Source organism: Coregonus lavaretus (genome assembly GCF_964263955.1).
Source record: "Coregonus lavaretus genome assembly, contig: HAP1_SCAFFOLD_5383, whole genome shotgun sequence".
NCBI lineage: Eukaryota > Metazoa > Chordata > Actinopteri > Salmoniformes > Salmonidae > Coregonus > Coregonus lavaretus.
In genome coordinates this window covers 5,001-24,862 of record NW_028163323.1, presented here as the reverse complement: position 1 = coordinate 24,862, position 19,862 = coordinate 5,001, and the positions used below count along the sequence as shown (strand labels likewise).

General features: G+C 43.2%; 1 protein-coding gene and 1 pseudogene across 2 annotated transcripts; both read left to right on the top strand.

Moving 5' to 3' along the window:
* On the top strand, positions 1-5,387 carry LOC311118227 (1-acylglycerol-3-phosphate O-acyltransferase ABHD5-like; annotated as a pseudogene). The gene is made up of 4 exons: positions 1-20; positions 4,301-4,386; positions 4,496-5,058; positions 5,138-5,387. The product of its transcript is annotated as a 1-acylglycerol-3-phosphate O-acyltransferase ABHD5-like (transcript).
* Positions 5,388-12,547: 7,160 nt separating this feature from the next.
* LOC311118228 (1-acylglycerol-3-phosphate O-acyltransferase ABHD5-like) lies at positions 12,548-15,412 on the top strand (the record flags this gene model as incomplete). The annotated part of the gene is made up of 7 exons (XM_084193070.1): positions 12,548-12,588; positions 13,434-13,519; positions 13,644-14,157; positions 14,233-14,387; positions 14,623-14,734; positions 14,812-14,992; positions 15,278-15,412. 7 exons carry the CDS (start codon positions 12,548-12,550, stop codon positions 15,410-15,412), a joined length of 1,224 nt encoding a protein of 407 aa, XP_084049196.1.
* Between the last annotated feature and the right edge of the window lie 4,450 nt (positions 15,413-19,862).

Sequence of the window (19,862 nt, the reverse complement as noted above, 5' to 3'; positions counted from 1 at the left end):
ATGCCTGTGCAGCAGCACAGGTACATTAATAATGTGACAAACTCTCGCAGGAGGACGCCAAGTTAATCAGTATTCATCTAACAATAACCCATGTAATGAATATGTGTTCTTAATATGCTCCTGACGGACAGTGCAGTTACATTCACTTTCGAAGCAAATGTTTTCACCTGTGCTGCAGTAGGCCTTCAGGTTATTTTTTGAAAGCACCCAATTGTACAGTTTGTTTTGTTTCAAAGTTTACAAACTGCAGAATGAGAGAAAATATTTTTTAAACAATGTTTCCCATCCAGCCATTTTTATGTGAGTAAAATGTCGGATAAAAACATGTCGGATAAAAAAAAACAATCCTGATGAAAACAGTTACATTTTCGGTTAACTTTCCAAAAATGTATGTCTGTGAAATAGATCATGCTACAAATGCAGTGGAAACGCTTTGATGCACATTTTTTGGGGATAGAATAACCACAATGTCGCAGTAAACTTGCAGTCATGCGATGCTTTGTTGTGTGGTCCTCCAAGTACGACTTGGAAAAGCATCCACACTGCATAGTTTATTCGGCTACAGATTAAATAGTGAACTTCATAGGGTGGTGAAAGTGCACAGTGATGATGAGCTTGATGCTCATTTCCAATAAATATCGAGGTTCCTCATTTATGCTGGTGACATGATGATCAGTGCTTGGCATTCAATTGACAAATGAAAACGCTCTTGCTCTTATCCATATCATAAAGCTTAGGCCTCTACCCTCTGTGCTATATCTGCGAGCTGTTGGCTAGAGTGCACATGCCAAGACCAGAGTGTGCACATTTGCTGTTTATCGCAGACTTTTTGTGCCAAAATCATCAAGTAGGGTGTCAAAAATGGTATTCAGTAAATTAAAAGTTATTAGACAAAGTGCTTTATATTTGCAAGAAGCCAGTTTGATGGAAACAGACCGCTGCTGGTAAAATCTGCATATTTTATGTGTGAGAATATTAGAATATTTACTTGAAAATCTTTCAACAAAATGATGGAAACCTAGGTATCGACATGAATTGCCATTCCTCCTGACAGAGCTGGTGTAACTGAGTCAGGTTTGTAGGCCTCCTTGCTCGCACACGCTTTTTCAGTTCTGCCCACACATTTTCTATACTTAAAGCTTGGCCACTCCAATACCTTGACTTTGTTGTCATTGTCCATTTGGAAGACCCATTTGCGACCAAGCTTTAACTTCCTGACTGATATCTTTAGATGTTGCTTCAATATATCCACATAGTTTTCCTTCCTCATGATGCCATCTATTTTGTGAAGTGCACCAGTCCCTCCTGCAGCAAAGCACCCCCACAGCATGATGCTGCCACCCCCGTGCGTCACGATTGGGATGGTGTTCTTCGGCTTGCAAGCCGACCCCCCTTTTCCTCCAAACATAACGATGGTCATTATGGCCAAACAGTTCTATTTTTGTTTCACCATAGTCTGGCTTTTTTATGGCGGTTTTGGAGCAGTGGCTTCTTCCTTGCTGAGCGGCCTTTCAGGTTATGTCGATATAGGACTCGTTTTACTGTGGATATAGATACTTTTGTACCTGTTTCCTCCAGCATCTTCACAAGGTCCTTTGCTGTTGTTCTGGGATTGATTTGCACTTTTCGCACCAAAGTACGTTAATCTCTAGGAGACAGAACTCATCACCTTCCTGAGCGGTATGACAGCCACGTGGTCCCATGGTGTTTATACTTGCATACTATTGTTTGTACAGATGAACGTGGTACCTTCAGGCGTTTGGCAATTACTCCCAAGGATGAACCAGACTTTTTATTTATTTATTTTTTTCGGGGGGAATGGATCAGCTTAATATTGCAGATAGATTGTATCTTCTATCAATGTAATTGTCTGCATCACTTCCAATCCCCCATGTTTTTTTAAATTTTTTATATATATATTCCCCTTTATTACTTTTCAACCCCACCATCCTTTCCCTACTTGGAGTAAATTAGTGAACAACAACGCCCAGGCCTCTACTTCCGGTCTATACTTACTATCTACACCTTATGGACAGAGTTAATTTTACAATAATTCTATATATATATATATATATATATATATTTTTTTTTTTTTTGCTCCTGAACTTCTTCTACTCTCAACCTCTCCGATCATTTTCATGATGTCCATCCGGTTTGCTTCTAAATGCCATATCTTTCTAACTGTGCTCTTTCCCAAAAGCTCCCAACATACAACCTATATACTTATTATGGACACAGTATGCTTACATTATTAGCTATCTTTGTTATTATTTGTTGTTATTTGTTATTAGTCCCATCCTTCAACTCTATTCAATACCTCCCATCTATCTCTTAACACCATCCATATAGGATTTCTATTTGCCATATATATTTCAACCGTACTGTGATGTTTTACAAAAGTTCTGAACCTTTCTATTCTCATTGCTTCTACAGATTGTGATTTGCTAAAAGTATTATTATATTATTGATTGATTGACTATGACTTTTCAGATCACCCAGTAATGCTATCTGCAAGGTTAGTTCCAGGTAAATATTGCAATCCTTTAGCCATTCCTGGACCTGTGTCCAAAAACAAGCTACAAATGGACAGAACCAAAACAAATGATCTAATGATTCTGTCTCTTCACAGCAAAATCTGTGAATTTTATATAATAATTTAAATTGAAAGATTCTAATTTTTGAATCCGGTGTCGTTTTGCGTGTCAGTTCATAAACACTATGCCATGGGATCGGTACGTCAAAGATCTCTTCCCAACTATTTTGCAATCTATATGGGACGGCTGTCAATCCTTTGGTCCTTAAGTGAAACTGATATACTTTTTTATTTATCACAGTTTTCCTTAACCAATTATGTTCTTTAATGCAAGACCGACAGACAAGTTCCTTACTTTCTCCCCCTTCAACTTTCCTCTTCCACTTTTGCGGTAAGGCTGCAATTATTTGGTTGTAATTTTGGGTAGAGCATGAACCAGACTTGTGGAGGTCTACAATTGTTTTTCTGAGGTCTTGGCTCATTTCTTTTGATTTTCCCATGATGTCAAGCAAAGAGGCACTGAGTTTGAAGGTAGGCCTTGAAATACATCCACAGGTACACCTCCAATTGACTCAAATGATGTCAATTAGCCTATCAGAAGCTTCTAAAGCCATGACATCATTTTCTGGAATTTTCCAAGCTGTTTAAAGGCACAGTCAACTTAGTGTATGTAAACTTCTGACCCACTGGAATTGTGATACAGTGAATTATAAGTGAAATAATCTGTCTGTAAACAATTTTTGGAAAAATGACTTGTGTCATGCACAAAGTAGATGTCCTAACCGACTTGCCGAACCTACAGTTTGTTAACAAGAAATTTGTGGAGTGGTTGAAAAACGGGTTTTAATGACTCCAACCTAAGTGCATGTAAACTTCCGACTTCAACTGTATATGCCTTGACAAAGGAAAATATTCCTTCCTGTGAACTTGGTGCCGCTACATCACATGGACCTTTGACTGTAGTTACAGTATTTATTACAGAATGACAATTCAGTGAAGATAAGATTATTTGACCTTGGATATCACTATGAAGACAGACACACAACCACCAGTCATCCTAGTAGCCAGTCACATAACTTTGTGACATTCAGAATGTTTTTCAACCTGTAATTAAACTAAAGAGAAATATAACACCATGGAATCTTTTTTAAAAAATGTGTTACACTGAAATTATGTTACACCCAATAGATTAGTAGCCTACCCTATCTTACCATTTAGCCAGAGGGAGACCTTGTTGCACATTGGTTGGAATGTAGTTTTTTCTTTGTTCAATTTAAATAAAACATGTACTATTTAAATAGCTATACTACTGTAGACAGAGGACAAATGTTCCCTCTATTTTTTTTCGGCACTGAGCAAATTTAAGGTCTGCTGAGCACAAAATTCTGTGCAACTTCTGGCACGCGTTTACTGTGAACACTGAGGCTGTACCCGCTTTAAGTTACAGTTATAACATTGGCCATGTAGGGTACTGTGGCTATTTGATCATAATGTAGGCCTACCAGAGTGGCCTACCATCAAAAACAATGGAGAAAAATGCATCCTATAACATTTTAACATGGAAATAGCTGTTCCATCAGTAAGCCTACAGTAGCAGCCAATGTGTGGTGTTCAATGTAGGCCTACATTCCATGAGACTTTTGAAAACAACATTATTTTAGGAGTTTGTTATAAGGCTATCTTGTTTGTGTAGTCTGACAAACAAAACTAAAGGTCAAAGTTAACTTATTGAGTTTACTTCGAGAACATGTGTGTGTGTTTGTGCAGGTCCAGGTGGAGCTCCAGTTGGCTTCCATCCTGGTGTCCCACCTCCCTCTCTCAGCTGAAGGATGCAGAAGACAAAATGCTCAAGTGTAAGAGTGTGTGTGTGCATCCCCTCCTAACTATCATACTTGCACATCTCATCTTCTCTCTTATCACGCTCTCCCTCCCTGTTCCCTCTGTCCCTCTCTCTTCTCTCAGCTGTGAAGACCCCATTCTCCAGGCAGCATGTCCAGATATACAACAGCAACTATCTCTGGAACTTAGCCTTCACCTCTCACATTAAGACACATCCCTCTATCCCACCCCAGCCTCAGCCCCAGCCTCAGTCTCATCACTCTCTCCCACCCCAGCCTCAGCCCCATCCCTCTCTCCCACCCCAGCCTCAGCCCCATCCCTCTCTCCCACCCCAGCCTCAGCCCCATACCTCTCTACAACCCCAGCCCCATCCCTCTTCTCCCCAGCCCTCTCTTCAGCCCCAGCTCCGTCCTCCCCTGGTGCTGCTCCATGGGTTTAGGGGTGGTGTGGGCCTGGAGGAGATAGTCCTGCTGGGACAGAACCTGAGAGGATATCTGGCTGCTGCTTATACACTCACACACCCACACAGGTGAGAGAGAGGAGAGTGAGGAGAGGTAGTGTGTGTGTGTGTGTGTGTGTTTACAGGGTAAAGCACTTGATCCTGATTTTAAACAGAAGTACTCTTCAGTGTTCGATGACAACACTGTATCAGACTACATCTACCATCTTAACGCACAGACACCCAGGTAGGTACACACACACATACACATACACACACAAATGCGTGTGCACACACACACACTAACACCCATTCTCTGTCCATAGTGGTGAAACAGCGTTTAGGAACATGACAGTACCATATGGTTGGGCTAAGAGACCGATGTTAGATCGTATTGGTCAGATCCGACCAGACATTCCCATATCCATCATCTACGGGTCCCGATCCAGTATCGACAGTGACTCGGGATACACTGTCTGGAAAATGCACACATTCCACTCAACATTCACTGAGCCCCTCTACCCAGGGTTTGGCCTTTGGGTTGGCTCCTCATTGTCCCTGTGCCAGATAAAATAGACCTCTGGGTCCTGGAGGAACACACACACAATACAGATAAACACAGATGCTCACATTTTAGTCATGAATAAAACATATGTAAACAGACTGAAGTTGACAGACACTGTAAACTAAATTTACTTAATCAATAGAGAGTTTATCATCACACTGTGCTGTGAAACCAGGAATATTTTTTTGTTTTTTCTTGGTGTTTGTGAATAGTAATATATATATATTATGTTTATCTGTCAGATTGTTGACACAATAATCCTGCTTCATTTTAAACTGTTGCAATAACAGTACTATGACTTGAATTTAAACTAGGTCACATATTTACTAAATCAAGAGCAATAAAAGGTGTTTTTAAAACAGATACAAAATTGTTGTTTTAGCCTACTCTTATTTCTAAGAAGAAAATGTAAAGTCCATAGTAAAGTGCGGTAATGAGAGGTTTATCTCACTGTTCTACCTTCCACTGACTCTCTCCTTCATTTCACAACTAAGGCTGACCTACAGTAGCCCAATATCGGACTAAAGGAGCCTAACGCTACTCCTTAGTCCAAGGACCTTTGGCTGTTTTGTCTCTGGAAGCCAAAACAGCCAAATACTCCATCTAAACGTGAATCGATTCTCAATTGCGGTATGGTTCTAGAAACATAAATCCCTCTACTTTCATATCACATAAAAATAATTTCACAAAAGCAAAATACATACTTACTGTACACTGTTTTAACTGGTTTTCACACAGTTGCAGCCGACAGTATCTCTCAGTGACAACATGTTTGTGGTGTCTGTCTTCATTTACACACAGGTGTTTGGAGATGCAGATAGCTAATTAGCACAGGTAGTCCACTCGGAAGGTGTTCCATCTGTTTTCCGTAAACAAGCGCTGTAACATGGAAATATGGCTGTGTGGAAACCTTAACCCTATAAAAGGTGTGTATCAATTTCACCTTTTTTTTGTAAATTATTTCACGCTAATACGACAGATAGTCTGTATGCTTCCAAAACTATACCGCAAGCGATGCGTGTTAATGTTCAGGCCGAGCGTTGCGGCTTTTAACAAAAGTCCCCCCTACAGAAGACGCCTTCCTCCAATGACTTTTATGTGTAATGTAATGGAACTGAGAGTCATGATCAAGGGCTAAGGCTGACCCAGAGTCCACATTAGGGTACTAGGGGGTAACTACCCCCCCCCCCCCCCCCCCCCCCCCCCCGTAATTCACATTAAGACCACAAGATGTCACCAAATTATTTCCCCAACACTTGCCCTGGCTGCCACTGCTGCCATCTAATTTTTAGAAATTTTGAAAAAGTTGTAGATATATTCCAATGAAGTTGGATCTAAAATTGTTTTTTAAATATACAGAAAAATGTAGCCAATTTTTTAGTAAAGTAGTAATATGTTGGATGAGTATGTTGGGGGCAACTCGCCCCCCCCAGTTGACTAGCCCAGTTAGCGCTAGTTTATGCTAACTTGTTAGCTAGCAACTTCACTAGCAGTAAATGCTAGCCAGCTAGCTAGTTAGCATAAGCTGCTAGGAGTGCTAGTTAGCAACCTTACTACCAGATTGTCTGAGGTAAAATACATAAAAAAGATAAGATAGCTAGCTATGTTTTTAAGAGAGAGCTTTCAATTGGCATCTCTCCCCTTTTTTGTTGTCACAGGTGGAGAGTGGATTAGGTGTGAGCAGTGCAGGAGGTGGGCTCATGAGTTGTGCTCTAATCTGTCTCCGGCAGCCTCTGGAACTGCCATTCTGCGGCCAACAAGGCAGAGTTCATCTCAGCCTATGCTACCCTCCAGTCTCTCGACTTCTTGGCACTGACGGAAACATGGATTACCACAGAAAACACTGCTACTCCTACTGCTCTTTCCTCGTCTGATCATGTGTTCTCGCATACCCCGAGAGCATCTGGTCAGCGCGGCGGTGGCACAGGAATCCTCATCTCTCCCAAGTGGACATTCTCTCTTTTCCCCCTGACCCATCTGTCTATCTCCTCATTTGAATTCCATGCTGTCACAGTCACTAGCCCATTCAAGCTTAACATCCTTGTCATTTATCGCCCTCCAGGTTCCCTTGGAGAGGTCATCAATGAGCTTGACGCCTTGATAAGTTCCTTTCCTGAGGATGGCTCACCCCTACAACTTATACAGAACGCTGCAGCCTGTCTGGTGTTCAACCTTCCCAAGTTCTCTCATGTCACCCCGCTCCTCCGCACACTCCACTGGCTTCCAGTTGAAGCTCCCATCTACTACAAAGCCATGGTGCTTGTCTACGGAGCTGTGAGGGGAACGGCACCTCCTTACCTTCAGGCTCTGATCAGACCCTACACCCAAACGAGGGCACTACGTTCATCCACCTCTGGCCTGCTAGCCCCCTACCTCTACGGAAGCACAGTTCCCGCTCAGCTCAGTCAAAGCTATTCGCTGCTCTGGCACCCCAATGGTGGAACAAGCTCCCCCACGACGCCAGGACAGCGGAGTCACTGACCACCTTCCGGAGACACTTGAAACCCTACCTCTTTAAGGAATACCTGGAATAGTCTAACAGTAATCCTTCTACACCCCCCTCCCCCAGTGGTGGTTGTCCCACTGGCTATGCTAAGTTGAATGCACCAATTTGTAAGTCGCTCTGGATAAGAGCGTCTGCTAAATTACTTAAATCTAAATGTAAATGGATAGCTTTATTTGTGACCTATGTACAAAATTAGAATTGTGCAATGGCAGAGCATAAGAGAGTTGCCACATCAATGTTACACTGAGTTAATTAGTTAAGTTATTGTTATTAAATGTTATATTCCAATGTTCTTTAATGTTATTAGTTCAAATCAAATACGATTTTATTTGTCCCATGCGCCGAATACAACCTGTGAAATGCTTACTTACAAGCCCTTAACCAACAATTAAGTTTTAAGAAAATAGAGTTAAGAAAATATTTACTAAATCAACTAAAGTTAAGTTTTTCTTTTTTTTAAAGTTACAATAAAATAACAATAATGAGGCTACATACAGGGGGTACCGGTACCGAGTCAATGTGCGGGGGTACAGGTTAGTCGAGGTAATTTGTACATTTAGGTAGGGGTAAAGTGACTATGCATAGATAATAAACGGTGAATAGCAGCAGTGTAAAAACTGGGGCGTGTCAATCCAAATAGTCTGGGTGGCCATTTGATTAATTGTTCAGCAGTCTTATGGCTTGGGGGTAGAAGCTGTTAAGGAGCCTTTTGGACCTAGACTTGGTGCTCCGGTACCGCTTGCCGTGCTGTAGCAGAGAGAACAGTCTATGACTTGGGTGACTGGAGTGTTTGAATTTTTTTTGGGCCTTCCTCTGACACCGTCTAGTATATAGGTCCTGGATGGCAGGAAGTTTGGCCCCAGTGATGTACTGGGCCGTACGCACTACCCTCTGTAGCGCCTTACGGTCGGATGCTGAGCAGTTGCCATACCAGGCGGTGATGCAACCGGTCAGGATGCTCTTGATGGTGCAGCTGTATAACTTTTTCAGGATCTGAGGACCCATGCCAAATCTTTTCAGTCTCCTGAGGGGGAAAATGTGTTGTCGTGCCCTCTTCACAACTTTCTTGGTGTGTTTGGACCAAGATAGTTTGTTGGTGATGTGGACAAAAGGAACTTGAAACTCTCAACCCGCTCCACTACAGCCCCGTCGATGTGAATGGGGGTGTGTTCGGCCCTCCTTTTCCTGTAGTCCACGATCATCTCATTTGTCTTGCTCATGTTGAGGGAGAGGTTGTTGTCCTGGCACCACACTGCCAGGTATCTGACCTCCTCCCTATAGGCTGTCTCATCGTTGTCGGTGATCAGGCCTACCACTGTTGTGTCGTCAGCAAACTTAATGATGGTGTTAGAGTCGTGCTTGGCCATGCAGTCGTGGGTGAACAGGGAGTACAGGAGGGGACTAAGCACGAACCCCTGAGGGACCCCAGTGTTGAGGATCAGCGTGGCAGATGTGTTGTTGCCTACCGTTACCACCTGGGGGCGGCCCGTCAAGAAGACCAGGATCCAGGTGCAGAGGGAGGTGTTTAGTCCCAGGGTCCTTAGCTTAGTGATGAGCTTTGAGGGCACTATGTTGTTGAACGCTGAGCTGTAGTCAATGAACAGCATTCTCACATAGGTGTTCCTTTTGTCCAGGTCGGAAAGGGCAGTGTGGAGTGCATTTGAGATTGCGTCATCTGTGGATCTGTTGGGGCTGTATGCAAATTGCAGTGGGTCTAGGGTTTCCGGGATGATGGTGTTGATGTTTATTATTATTATTATTATTATTATTGATGTGAGCCATGACCAACCTTTCAAAGCACTTCATGGCTACCTACGTTAGTGCTACAGGGCGGTAGTCATTTAGGCAGGTTACCTTCGCTTTCTTGGGCACAGGGACTATGGTGGTCTGCTTGAAACATGATGTAGGTATTACAGACTCGGTCAGGGAGAGGTTGAAAATGTCAGTGAATGCACTTGCCAGTTGGTCCACGCATGCTCTGAGTACACATCCTGGTAATTCGTCTGGCCCCGCGACCTTGTGAATGTTGACCTGTTTAAAGGTCTTGCTCACAGTCGCCCAAAACAGCTGGTGCTTTCATGCATGCTTCAGTGTTGCTTGCCTCGAAGCAAGCATAAAAGGCATTTAGCCCGTCTGGTAGGCTCGCGTCACTGGGCAGCTTGCGGCTGGTTTTCCCTTTGTAGTCTGTAATAGTTTGCAAAACCTGCCACATCCGACGAGCGTCAGAGCCGGTGTAGTAGGATTCAATCTTAGTCCTGTATTGACGCTTTGCCTGTTTGATGGTTTGTCTGAGGGCATAGCGGGATCCGGATTAGTGTCCCGCTCCTTGAAAGCGGCAGCTCTAGCCTTTAGCTTGGTGTGGATGTTGCCTGTAATCGATGGCTTCTGGATGGGAAATGTACGTACGGTCACTGTGGAGACAACGTTGTCGATGCACTTATTGATGAAGTCGGTGACTGAGGTGGTATACTCCTCAATGCCACTGGATGAATCCCGGAACATATTCCAGTCTGTGCTAGCAAAACAGTCCTGTAGCGTAGCATCCGCATCATCTGACCACTTCCGTATTGAGCAAGTCACTGGTACTTCCTGCTTTAGTTTTTGCTTGTAAGCAGGAATCAGGAGGATATAATTATGGTCAGATTTGCCAAATGGAGGGCGAGGGAGAGCTTTGTACACGTGTCTGTGTGTGGAGTAAAGGTGGTCTAGAGTTTTTTTCCCTGCAGATGTGACATGCTGGTAGAAATTAGGTAAAACGGATTTAAGTTTGCCTGCATTAAAGTCCCCGGCCACTAGGAGCACCACTTCTGGATGAGCATTTTCTTGTTTGCTTATGGCCTTATACAACTCGTTGAGTGCGGTCTTAGTGCCAGCGTCGGTTTGTGGTGGTAAATAGACGGCCACAAAAAAATATAGATGAAAACTCTCTTGGTAGATAGTGTGGTCTACAGCTTATCGTGAGGTACTCTACCTCAGGCGAGCAATACCTTGAGACTACCTTAATATTAGACATCACGTACCAGCTGTTATTGTCAAATAGACACACACCCCCACCCCTCGTCTTACGGGATGTAGCTGTTCTGTCCTGCCGATGCACGGAAAACCCAGCCAACTGTATATTATCCGTGTCGTCGTTCAGCCACGACTCGTGAAACACAAGATATTACAGTTTTGAATGTCCCGTTGGTAGGATAGTCTCCAAAGGAGCTCATCCAGTTTATTCTCCATTGATTGCACGTTGGCCAATAGAACGGATGGTAGAGGCGGGTTACCCACTCGCAGACAAATTCTCACAAGGCACCCTGATCTCCGCCCCCTGTATCTCCTTCTTTTCTTCATGCGAATGACGGGGATTTGGCCCTTGTCCGGGAGCAACATTATATCCTTCACGTCAGACTCATTAAATAAAAAATATTTGTCTTTGGTGAGTAATCGCTGTTCTGATATCCAGAAGCTCTTTTCAGTCATAAGAGACGGTAGCGTCAACATTACGTACAAAATAAGTTCCAAACAATGCGAAAAAAACACACAAAATAGCACAATTGGTTAGGAGCCATTATATTCCATTCCAATATTATGTTCCAATTAATATATTTCTTAATGAATTAAAAACAACTATTAAAACCTTTTGCTCCTGTATGTCATTTTAAAGACTGCTGGGATTTAAAATCTTACATTATTCAAATAATATTTACTGCAATTGTACATAATGGATTGTATGGGAAAGGAACAACAAAGAACAAAGAAAATGTATGTGCAGGTGAGTTAAAAATAGGGACTCTCCTCATAGTGAGGATATTAAGGGTGACATGTGAACCCCCCCCCCCCATATTTTATTTAAATAATTAAAATAAGACAACTACACTTAGCTTTTAAGTATTACTTACTAAATCATTTCCTAATAAACTGATTAAATGAACTTTAACACACTTGTGTAAAACCCTATGCCTTAAACTTCTAATTGCCCCTATTCTAAAAACAACATTTCATTCAATAACTACAAAAGTGTAAACTGTAGCCATTCATTTCCCTTTATAGTTTATTCGCCTAAGCATGACCTTCATCCACATAACATTTTTTTCTCCAGAAGTTGCGTTTTTGTGTCAGCAATTAGTTACCCCCTAGTACCCTACTACTGAAAAATAAAGTCAATGCTTCCTGCTTCTCTCCCTTGTTCGCATACACTGGCAAGAGATATGTATTTTATAGTGGATTAGAATGTATATGATCTGAAAACAGTCTCAAATGGGACTCTCACCTATTTGTTAAAACAAAGCAAACACCCATGGAAACGAGTATCCGCTCGATTTCCCTTGTTCGCGTGGCGCGCAGTGTTGGCAAGTTTCTCCGAAAAATCAAACTTCTGTGAAATCCTACTTCAGGGAAGGCTACCCGGTGCTGTAGCTGGAATCAACTGCATGATCTATATATCTATAGGCAACCTGCTGCAATTCAGCCAATAACATAGCGAGTTACAAATTCGGTGATATGACAGAAAACAGCGTCGAGTCGAATTATATTTCAATTCCTTCTCTAACATATCTATTAGCTACTATTGCGCCTAAAGGTGTGTGTGTGTGTGAGGCAGTCTCTCTCTCTCTCTTGCCAATCACCACTCCTATCTTGTTTCTCTGCGTGGATTACAGATAATCATCACAGTTCACTATGAGGAGGATGTCGAAGGAGCTGCAACCAGCCGAGCAAGGGTGAGTAGGCCTAGGTTTGAATATGATACTTTTAACCAAGTTATTATGGTGCGCTATTCTAAAGAGTTCCAAATCCATAATTTACAGAATACGCTTTAAGGAATGATAGGCTAGCCAACTTCGTTGCGCAGTATGTCTACAAAGTAAACATGTTGTAAACGATATTTTAAAATGCCTAATTACTTGATGAAGTACTATAATTAAAACACCTATTGCGCCTCTTCCATTAAACCCTTTAGTTCACTGAAATATTTTAGATGATGTATGTTTTTTTGTTTTTTATTAAATGATATGCCTTGACAAAGGAAAATATTCATTCCTGTGAACTTGGTGCCGCTACATCACATGGACCTTTGACTGTAGTTACAGTATTTATTACAGAATGACAATTCAGTGAAGATAAGATTATTTGACCTTGGATATCACTATGAAGACAGACACACAACCACCAGTCATCCTAGTAGCCAGCCACATAACTTTGTGACATTCAGAATGTTTTTCAAACCTGTAACTAAACTTAAGAGAGATATCATGGAAGTTGTTTTTATTACACTGAAATTATTACCCAATAGATTAGTATCTTACTATTTAGCCAGAGGGAGACCTTGGTGCACATTGGTTTGAATGTCGTTTTTTCTTTGTTTAATTTAAATAAAACATGTACTATTTAAATAACTAGACTACTGTAGACAGCGGACATTATTGTAGAAGTTTTCTATAATGCTGTCTTGTTTTGGAAGTCTGACTCAGTGATAGCTGGTCAGAGCTAGTTAGAGGTCAAAGTTCACTTATTGAGTTTTCTTGGAGAATATCAGCGTGATCATTACGTGTGTGTGTGTGTGCAGGTCTGGGTGGATCTCCAGTTGGCTTCCATCCTGGTGTCCCACCTCCCTCTCTCAGCTGAAGGATGCAGAAGATAAAATGCTAAAGTGTAAGAGTGTGTGTGTGTATCCCCTCCTAACTATCATACTTGCACATCTCATCTTCTCTCTTATCACACTCTCCCTCCCTCCCTGTTCCCTCTCTTTCTCCTCCATCCCTCTCTCTTCTCTCAGCTGTGAAGACCCCATTCTCCAGGCAGCATGTCCGGATATCCAAAGGCAACTATCTCTGGACCTTAGCCTTCACCTCTCACATCAAGCCCCATCCCTCTCTCCCACCCCAGCCTCTGCCCAAGCCCCATCCCTCTCTCCCACCCCAGCCTCAGCCTCAGCCCAAGCCCCATCCCTCTCTATCACCCCAGCCCCATCCCTCTTCTCCCCAGCCCTCTCTCCAGCCCCAGCTCCATCCTCCCCTGGTGCTGCTCCATGGGTTTGGGGGTGGTGTGGGTCTGTGGGCCCAGAACCTGGACTCTCTGTGTGGCAGTGGAGCCGTGTATGCCCTGGATCTGCTGGGTTTCGGACAGAGCAGCCGGCCCCTATTCAGCGTGGACCCCCAGGGGGCAGAGGAGCAGTTCCTAGGGGCCTTGGATGAGTGGAGAGACAGGATGGGCCTGGAGGAGATAGTCCTAATGGGACACAACCTGGGAGGATATCTGGCTGCTGCTTATACACTCATACACCCACACAGGTGAGAGAGAGGAGAGCGAGGAGAGGTAGTGTGTGTGTGTGTTCATACACATGTTCACACTGTGTGTGTTTACAGGGTAAAGCAGTTGATCCTGGTGGAGCCCTGGGGGTTCCCGGCCCGTCCAGAGAGCCTAGATCAGGAGAAGTCAATCCCAGTGTGGATCAGAGCCATGGGGGCTGTCATGAGTCCCTTCAACCCCCTGGCTGGACTTAGACTGGCCGGACCACTGGGTACGATATACACACACACACACACACACACACACACACCGCAAGCACGTATACTACACACACATCGCATACACTACATGCATGCGCACAAACACCCACACAAACCCAAGTTGAAAGAATTACCAGATGTTGCAAAACCAAAGGTGTTAATATAATATATTCCTCCCCACATTCCTCCCCCCATCCTCTCTCCCAATCCATTCCTTCCTCCTTCTCCTCTTCTTCTCTCTCTCAGGTCCTATGTTGATCCAGACCATCAGGTCAGATTTTAAACAGAAGTACTCTTCAGTGTTCGATGACAACACTGTATCAGACTACATCTACCATCTTAACGCACAGACACCCAGGTAGGTACACACACACATACACACACACACAAATGTACGCGCACACACACACACTAACACCCATTCTCTGTCCATAGTGGTGAAACAGCGTTTAGGAACATGACAGTACCATATGGTTGGGCTAAGAGACCGATGTTAGATCGTATTGGTCAGATCCGACCAGACATTCCCATATCCATCATCTACGGGTCCCGATCCAGTATCGACAGCGACTCGGGATACACTGTCCGGAAAATCAGACCAGATGTGGACATCATCGTGAGTTAATGATTCATGTACCAAGTTTTCTGAATGCGTTATGAAATAGACTGGTCATTCACACACAGCAATGTACGGTTGTTGTTTTTGAATGTGAAGTGTTTCTCTTTTTCTGTCTTTCTATCCCTCACTTCAATCTCTCTCTCTCTCTCTCTCTCTCTCTCTCTCTCTCTCTCTCTCTCTCTCTCTCTCTCTCTCTCTCTCTCTCTCTCTCTCTCTCTCTCTCTCTCTCTCTCTCTCTCTCTCTCTCTCTCTGTGTCTCTCTCTCTCTCTCTTTCTCTCTAGGTGATAAGGGGAGGAGGTCACTATGTGTTTGCTGACCAGCCAGACGACTTCAATCAGAACGTTCTTCACATCCTAGCCAGGATGGAGGGAGAGAAGGAGAAGAGGAGTGGTGTGGATGAGAAGGAAGGGAAATGAGGAGAAGATTGAGGGTTGAGTAAAGAGTGGCAGATGAGATGGGGAGAAGAGACAGTAAAGGAGGGGGGAGAAGGAGAGAGACGTGGAGGAGTTGTGACAAGAATCACTTATTGGCTCTGAGGAGAAGGAGGACCATTGTTACGTTCAGACTTTGAACACACACTTTCCTCACTGAGGACATACTAGGGCTAGGCTGATATGGGATGGTTAGATAATCATATTGGTCTAGGTTGATATGGGATGGCTAGATAATGATCTATGCTGACATAATCTGCCACTGGCCCATGTTGACTCCAATGCTTCCCACAGTTGTGTCAAGTTGGCTGGATGTCCTTTGGGTGGTGGACCATTCTTGATACACACAGGAAACTGTTGAGCATGAAAAACCCAGCAGCGTTGCAGTTCTTGACACAAACTGGTGCACCTGGCACCTACTACCATACCCCGTTGAAAGGCACTTAAATATTTGTTCTTGCCCATTCACCCTCTGAATGGCACACATACACAATCCATGTCTCAATTGTCTCAAGGCTGAAAAATCCTTCTTTAACCTGTCTCCTCTCCTTCATCTACACTGATTGAAGTGGATTTAACAAGTGACATCAATAAGGGATCATAGCTTTCACCTGGATTCACCTGGTCAGTCTATGTTGTGGAAAGAGCATGTGTTCATAATGTTATGTACACTCAGTGTGTAGGCTGATATATGATACATATTACCTGTACTACATCCACCTCTCATCAGTATGCCCCTGTACAGCCAGTGAAGGCACTGTTGTGTATATCATCTTTGTAAAGAAATGTCAAATATTGTTTATTTTCTTAAATATAGAATAATGAACATGAGTGTTCAAAGCTGCTACCAGTATGCTAAAACGTCATATTCACAGAGTAAGCAAGGGAACGGAGAGGCTTATCCCCCAAAAAATTTATTCTAAGAAACTGTTGAGCAACATTTCAATGTTTGAGGAGGGAGAGTTGATCCCAAAGGAAACACTTGTTTTCTGTGGTGAACTAGTATAAAGTTGACTGGGGTTTTTCTTTCTTATTTGACCCTTTACCCACACTGTTGCCTAACTAACCTCCATAGGCAGACTGGTCCAGTCTCCCGTCATGTTTGAGATCGACTATATTGCATTCCGCGACTGCTGACTGACTGATCTACAATTACCCTGTATCCTAAATAATGACTGACCAATAATTAAGCGAATTTGATGCTCTTGAACATGACCTCTCTACAGAGCCTGCTCTGCAAATGTACCGCACAACAGGATAAAGGATATTTTCATCAAAATAATGTTCTATATGATATGAGGACTGGTATGGAGGCCATATTATTAACTTTATGTTCATATTCTTATATTTTATTATTTCTTATTGTTGTTGCATTGTCGAGAAGGAACCTGCAAGTAAGCATTTCATTGGACGGTGTATACCATGTGTATCCTGTACATACAACTAATAAAACTTGAACTATTGAATGTTTAATTTGTTCATTTATTGATTATCATCTCTCAGATAATATCTTTATTCCCATCTCAAACTGCTCACCTTACCATACTTCCAAGTCTTGTTCATTACTCAACTGAGGAAGCCTGGATCGAAGCAGAGGCCAAGCATTTACCAGCAGGGGAGTAATGGTAGTATCAGGCTGGGGCCACAAGGGGGCAGGGTAGCACAGTGTCAGTGTTCTGAGATGACAATAATAACACCACACAGTCAGTTACATCGTTTTCTCCACTCCACAGCATGACATGACATCTTTACATACTCACTAATCGGAGAATATTACTAAAGAGGCATTCCGGGATTGGTACATCCATTCTCCAGCCCCATCCTGGCCTCAGCTGTTAACAAAAACAATTGGCAGGGGTGTTGTTTTTCCAATCCCAGATTTCCCCTTTAAAAGATTACAAGCACAAACACAAATCTGTGATTTTAACCAGGCCTTGGAGGTCAGCTTTGCTTTATCTTGGCCAGGTCGCAGTTGTAAATGAGAACTTGTTCTCAACTGGCCTACCTGGTTAAATAAAGGTGAAATAAAATAAAATAAAATAAAAGGAATATGTTCAGCAAAATGTAAAAGAAAACTTCCCAGACTATGACCTGTTTAGTGTGTTGAAACGTTTCAGCCCTTAGGTCTTGGCGCACTTTCACTTAGAGATAATTCAGGACTGTCCCAATGCCAATGGCCAAGAGGATCCATCATGATCAATTTCTTCCCCTAAATGGAAGTACACACACACACACAGAGGCCCAAATACACACTAATTCTCCATACACAGACACCAGTAGTCAAACACACTCCGGCTTTCTGCCTCTCAATCAATCCCACATCCGTAGCTAATGCAGTGCTGGGCCCTCCTCAGGAAGCTTTAGGTCTATTAGTGTGTGTGTGTGTGTGTGTGTGTGTGTGTGTGTGTGTGTGTCTGTCTGTCTTTGTATCACTTTAGAATTAACTTCCATTTATCGGAAGACACCAGGCAGAGAGAGAGCTGCCAATACTTTTTGTGGTGTGTGTGCGTGCGTGTGTATGGTACTTCTTAATTTGATCACTCTTTTGTTGCTGAGAATTTTCCTGCACATCAGAAAATGCAAACTTGTAGTGTATTCGAAGTTTAAAAAGTATTCTAAAGTTTGTAATTTCCACTTTAAAATGTCAGACTTGATTTGCAGTAAGACAAATGTATCAACCCCTGCAAGAAATGTCCATTAATTATAATCCACATTATAATTCACATTTTCTGTTGCTGCAGGATTATTTTCCATCTGTAGCAAACTGGCTAAAATTAAGATCCTACATCTGTAGGGTTCAGTTTACTGTAATTCTCCCTGCTTGCTTGAGTTGTGCTTACAGTATGAGTGTATCCCCTTTCTCTCCCTCTCTCCCTCTCTCTCTCCATCTCTATTTCTCCCTCTCTGTCTCTCTCTCGCCCTATCTCTCTTTCCCTCTTTATCTCTCTCCCTCTCTCTCTCTGTCATTCCTTCCTGAGGGGTTTTGCATCCTGAAGTAAATCTAGGCCCTATAGATCAGTATCATCCATTCAACTGGGAGAGGATACCACACACACACACATACACACATACATACACCACACACACACACACACACAGTCCAGACAGTGGTAGGATAAAGAGTGAAAAAGAAAGATGCACGGAGAGAGGGAATGAGAGAAAAAGAAAGAGAGAAACAGGGACCAGACGTTATAAATCATATCTACTGTTGGCGTCAGCCATGTATCCTAGCAACCAGATCAGCCCCCTCCCACACCCGTGTAATGTACAGTGGGGAGAACAAGTATTTGAGACACTGCCGATTTTGCATGTTTTCCTACTTACAAAGCATGTAGAGGTCTGTAATTGTTATCATAGGTACACTTCAACTGTGAGAGATGGAATCTAAAACAAAAATCCAGAAAATCACATTGTATGATTTTTAAGTAATTAATTTGCATTTTATTGCATGACGTCAGTATTTGATACATCAGAAAAGCAGAACTTAATATTTGGTACAGAAACCTTTGTTTGCAATTACAGAGATCATACGTTTCCTGTAGGTCTTGACCAGGTTTGCACACACTGCAGCAGGGATTTTGGCCCACTCCTCCATACAGACCTTCTCCAGATCCTTCAGGTTTCGGGGCTGTCGCTGGGCAATACGGACTTTCAGCTCCCTCCAAAGATTTTCTATTGGGTTCAGGTCTGGAGACTGGCTAGGCCACTCCAGGACCTTGAGATGCTTCTTACGGAGCCACTCCTTAGTTGCCCTGGCTGTGTGTTTCGGGTCGTTGTCATGCTGGAAGACCCAGCCACGACCCATCTTCAATGCTCTTACTGAGGAAAGGAGGTTGTTGGCCAAGATCTCGCAATACATGGCCCCATCCATCCTCCCCTCAATACGGTGCAGTCGTCCTGTCCCCTTTGCAGAAAAGCATCCCCAAAGAATGATGTTTCCACCTCCATGCTTCACGGTTGGGATGGTGTTCTTGGGGTTGTACTCATCCTTCTTCTTCCTCCAAACACGGCGAGTGGAGTTTAGACCAAAAAGCTCTATTTTTGTCTCATCAGACCACATGACCTTCTCCCATTCCTCCTCTGAATCATCCAGATGGTCATTGGCAAACTTCAGATGGGCTTGGACATGCGCTGGCTTGAGCAGGGGGACCTTGCGTGCGCTGCAGGATTTTAATCCATGATGGCGTAGTGTGTTACTAATGGTTTTCTTTGAGACTGTGGTCCCAGCTCTCTTCAGGTAATTGACCAGGTCCTGCCGTGTAGTTCTGGGCTGATCCCTCACCTTCCTCATGATCATTGATGCCCCACGAGGTGAGATCTTGCATGGAGCCCCAGACCGAGGGTGATTGACCGTCACCTTGAACTTCTTCCATTTTCTAATAATTGCGCCAACAGTTGTTGCCTTCTCAACAAGCTGCTTGCCTGTAGCCCATCC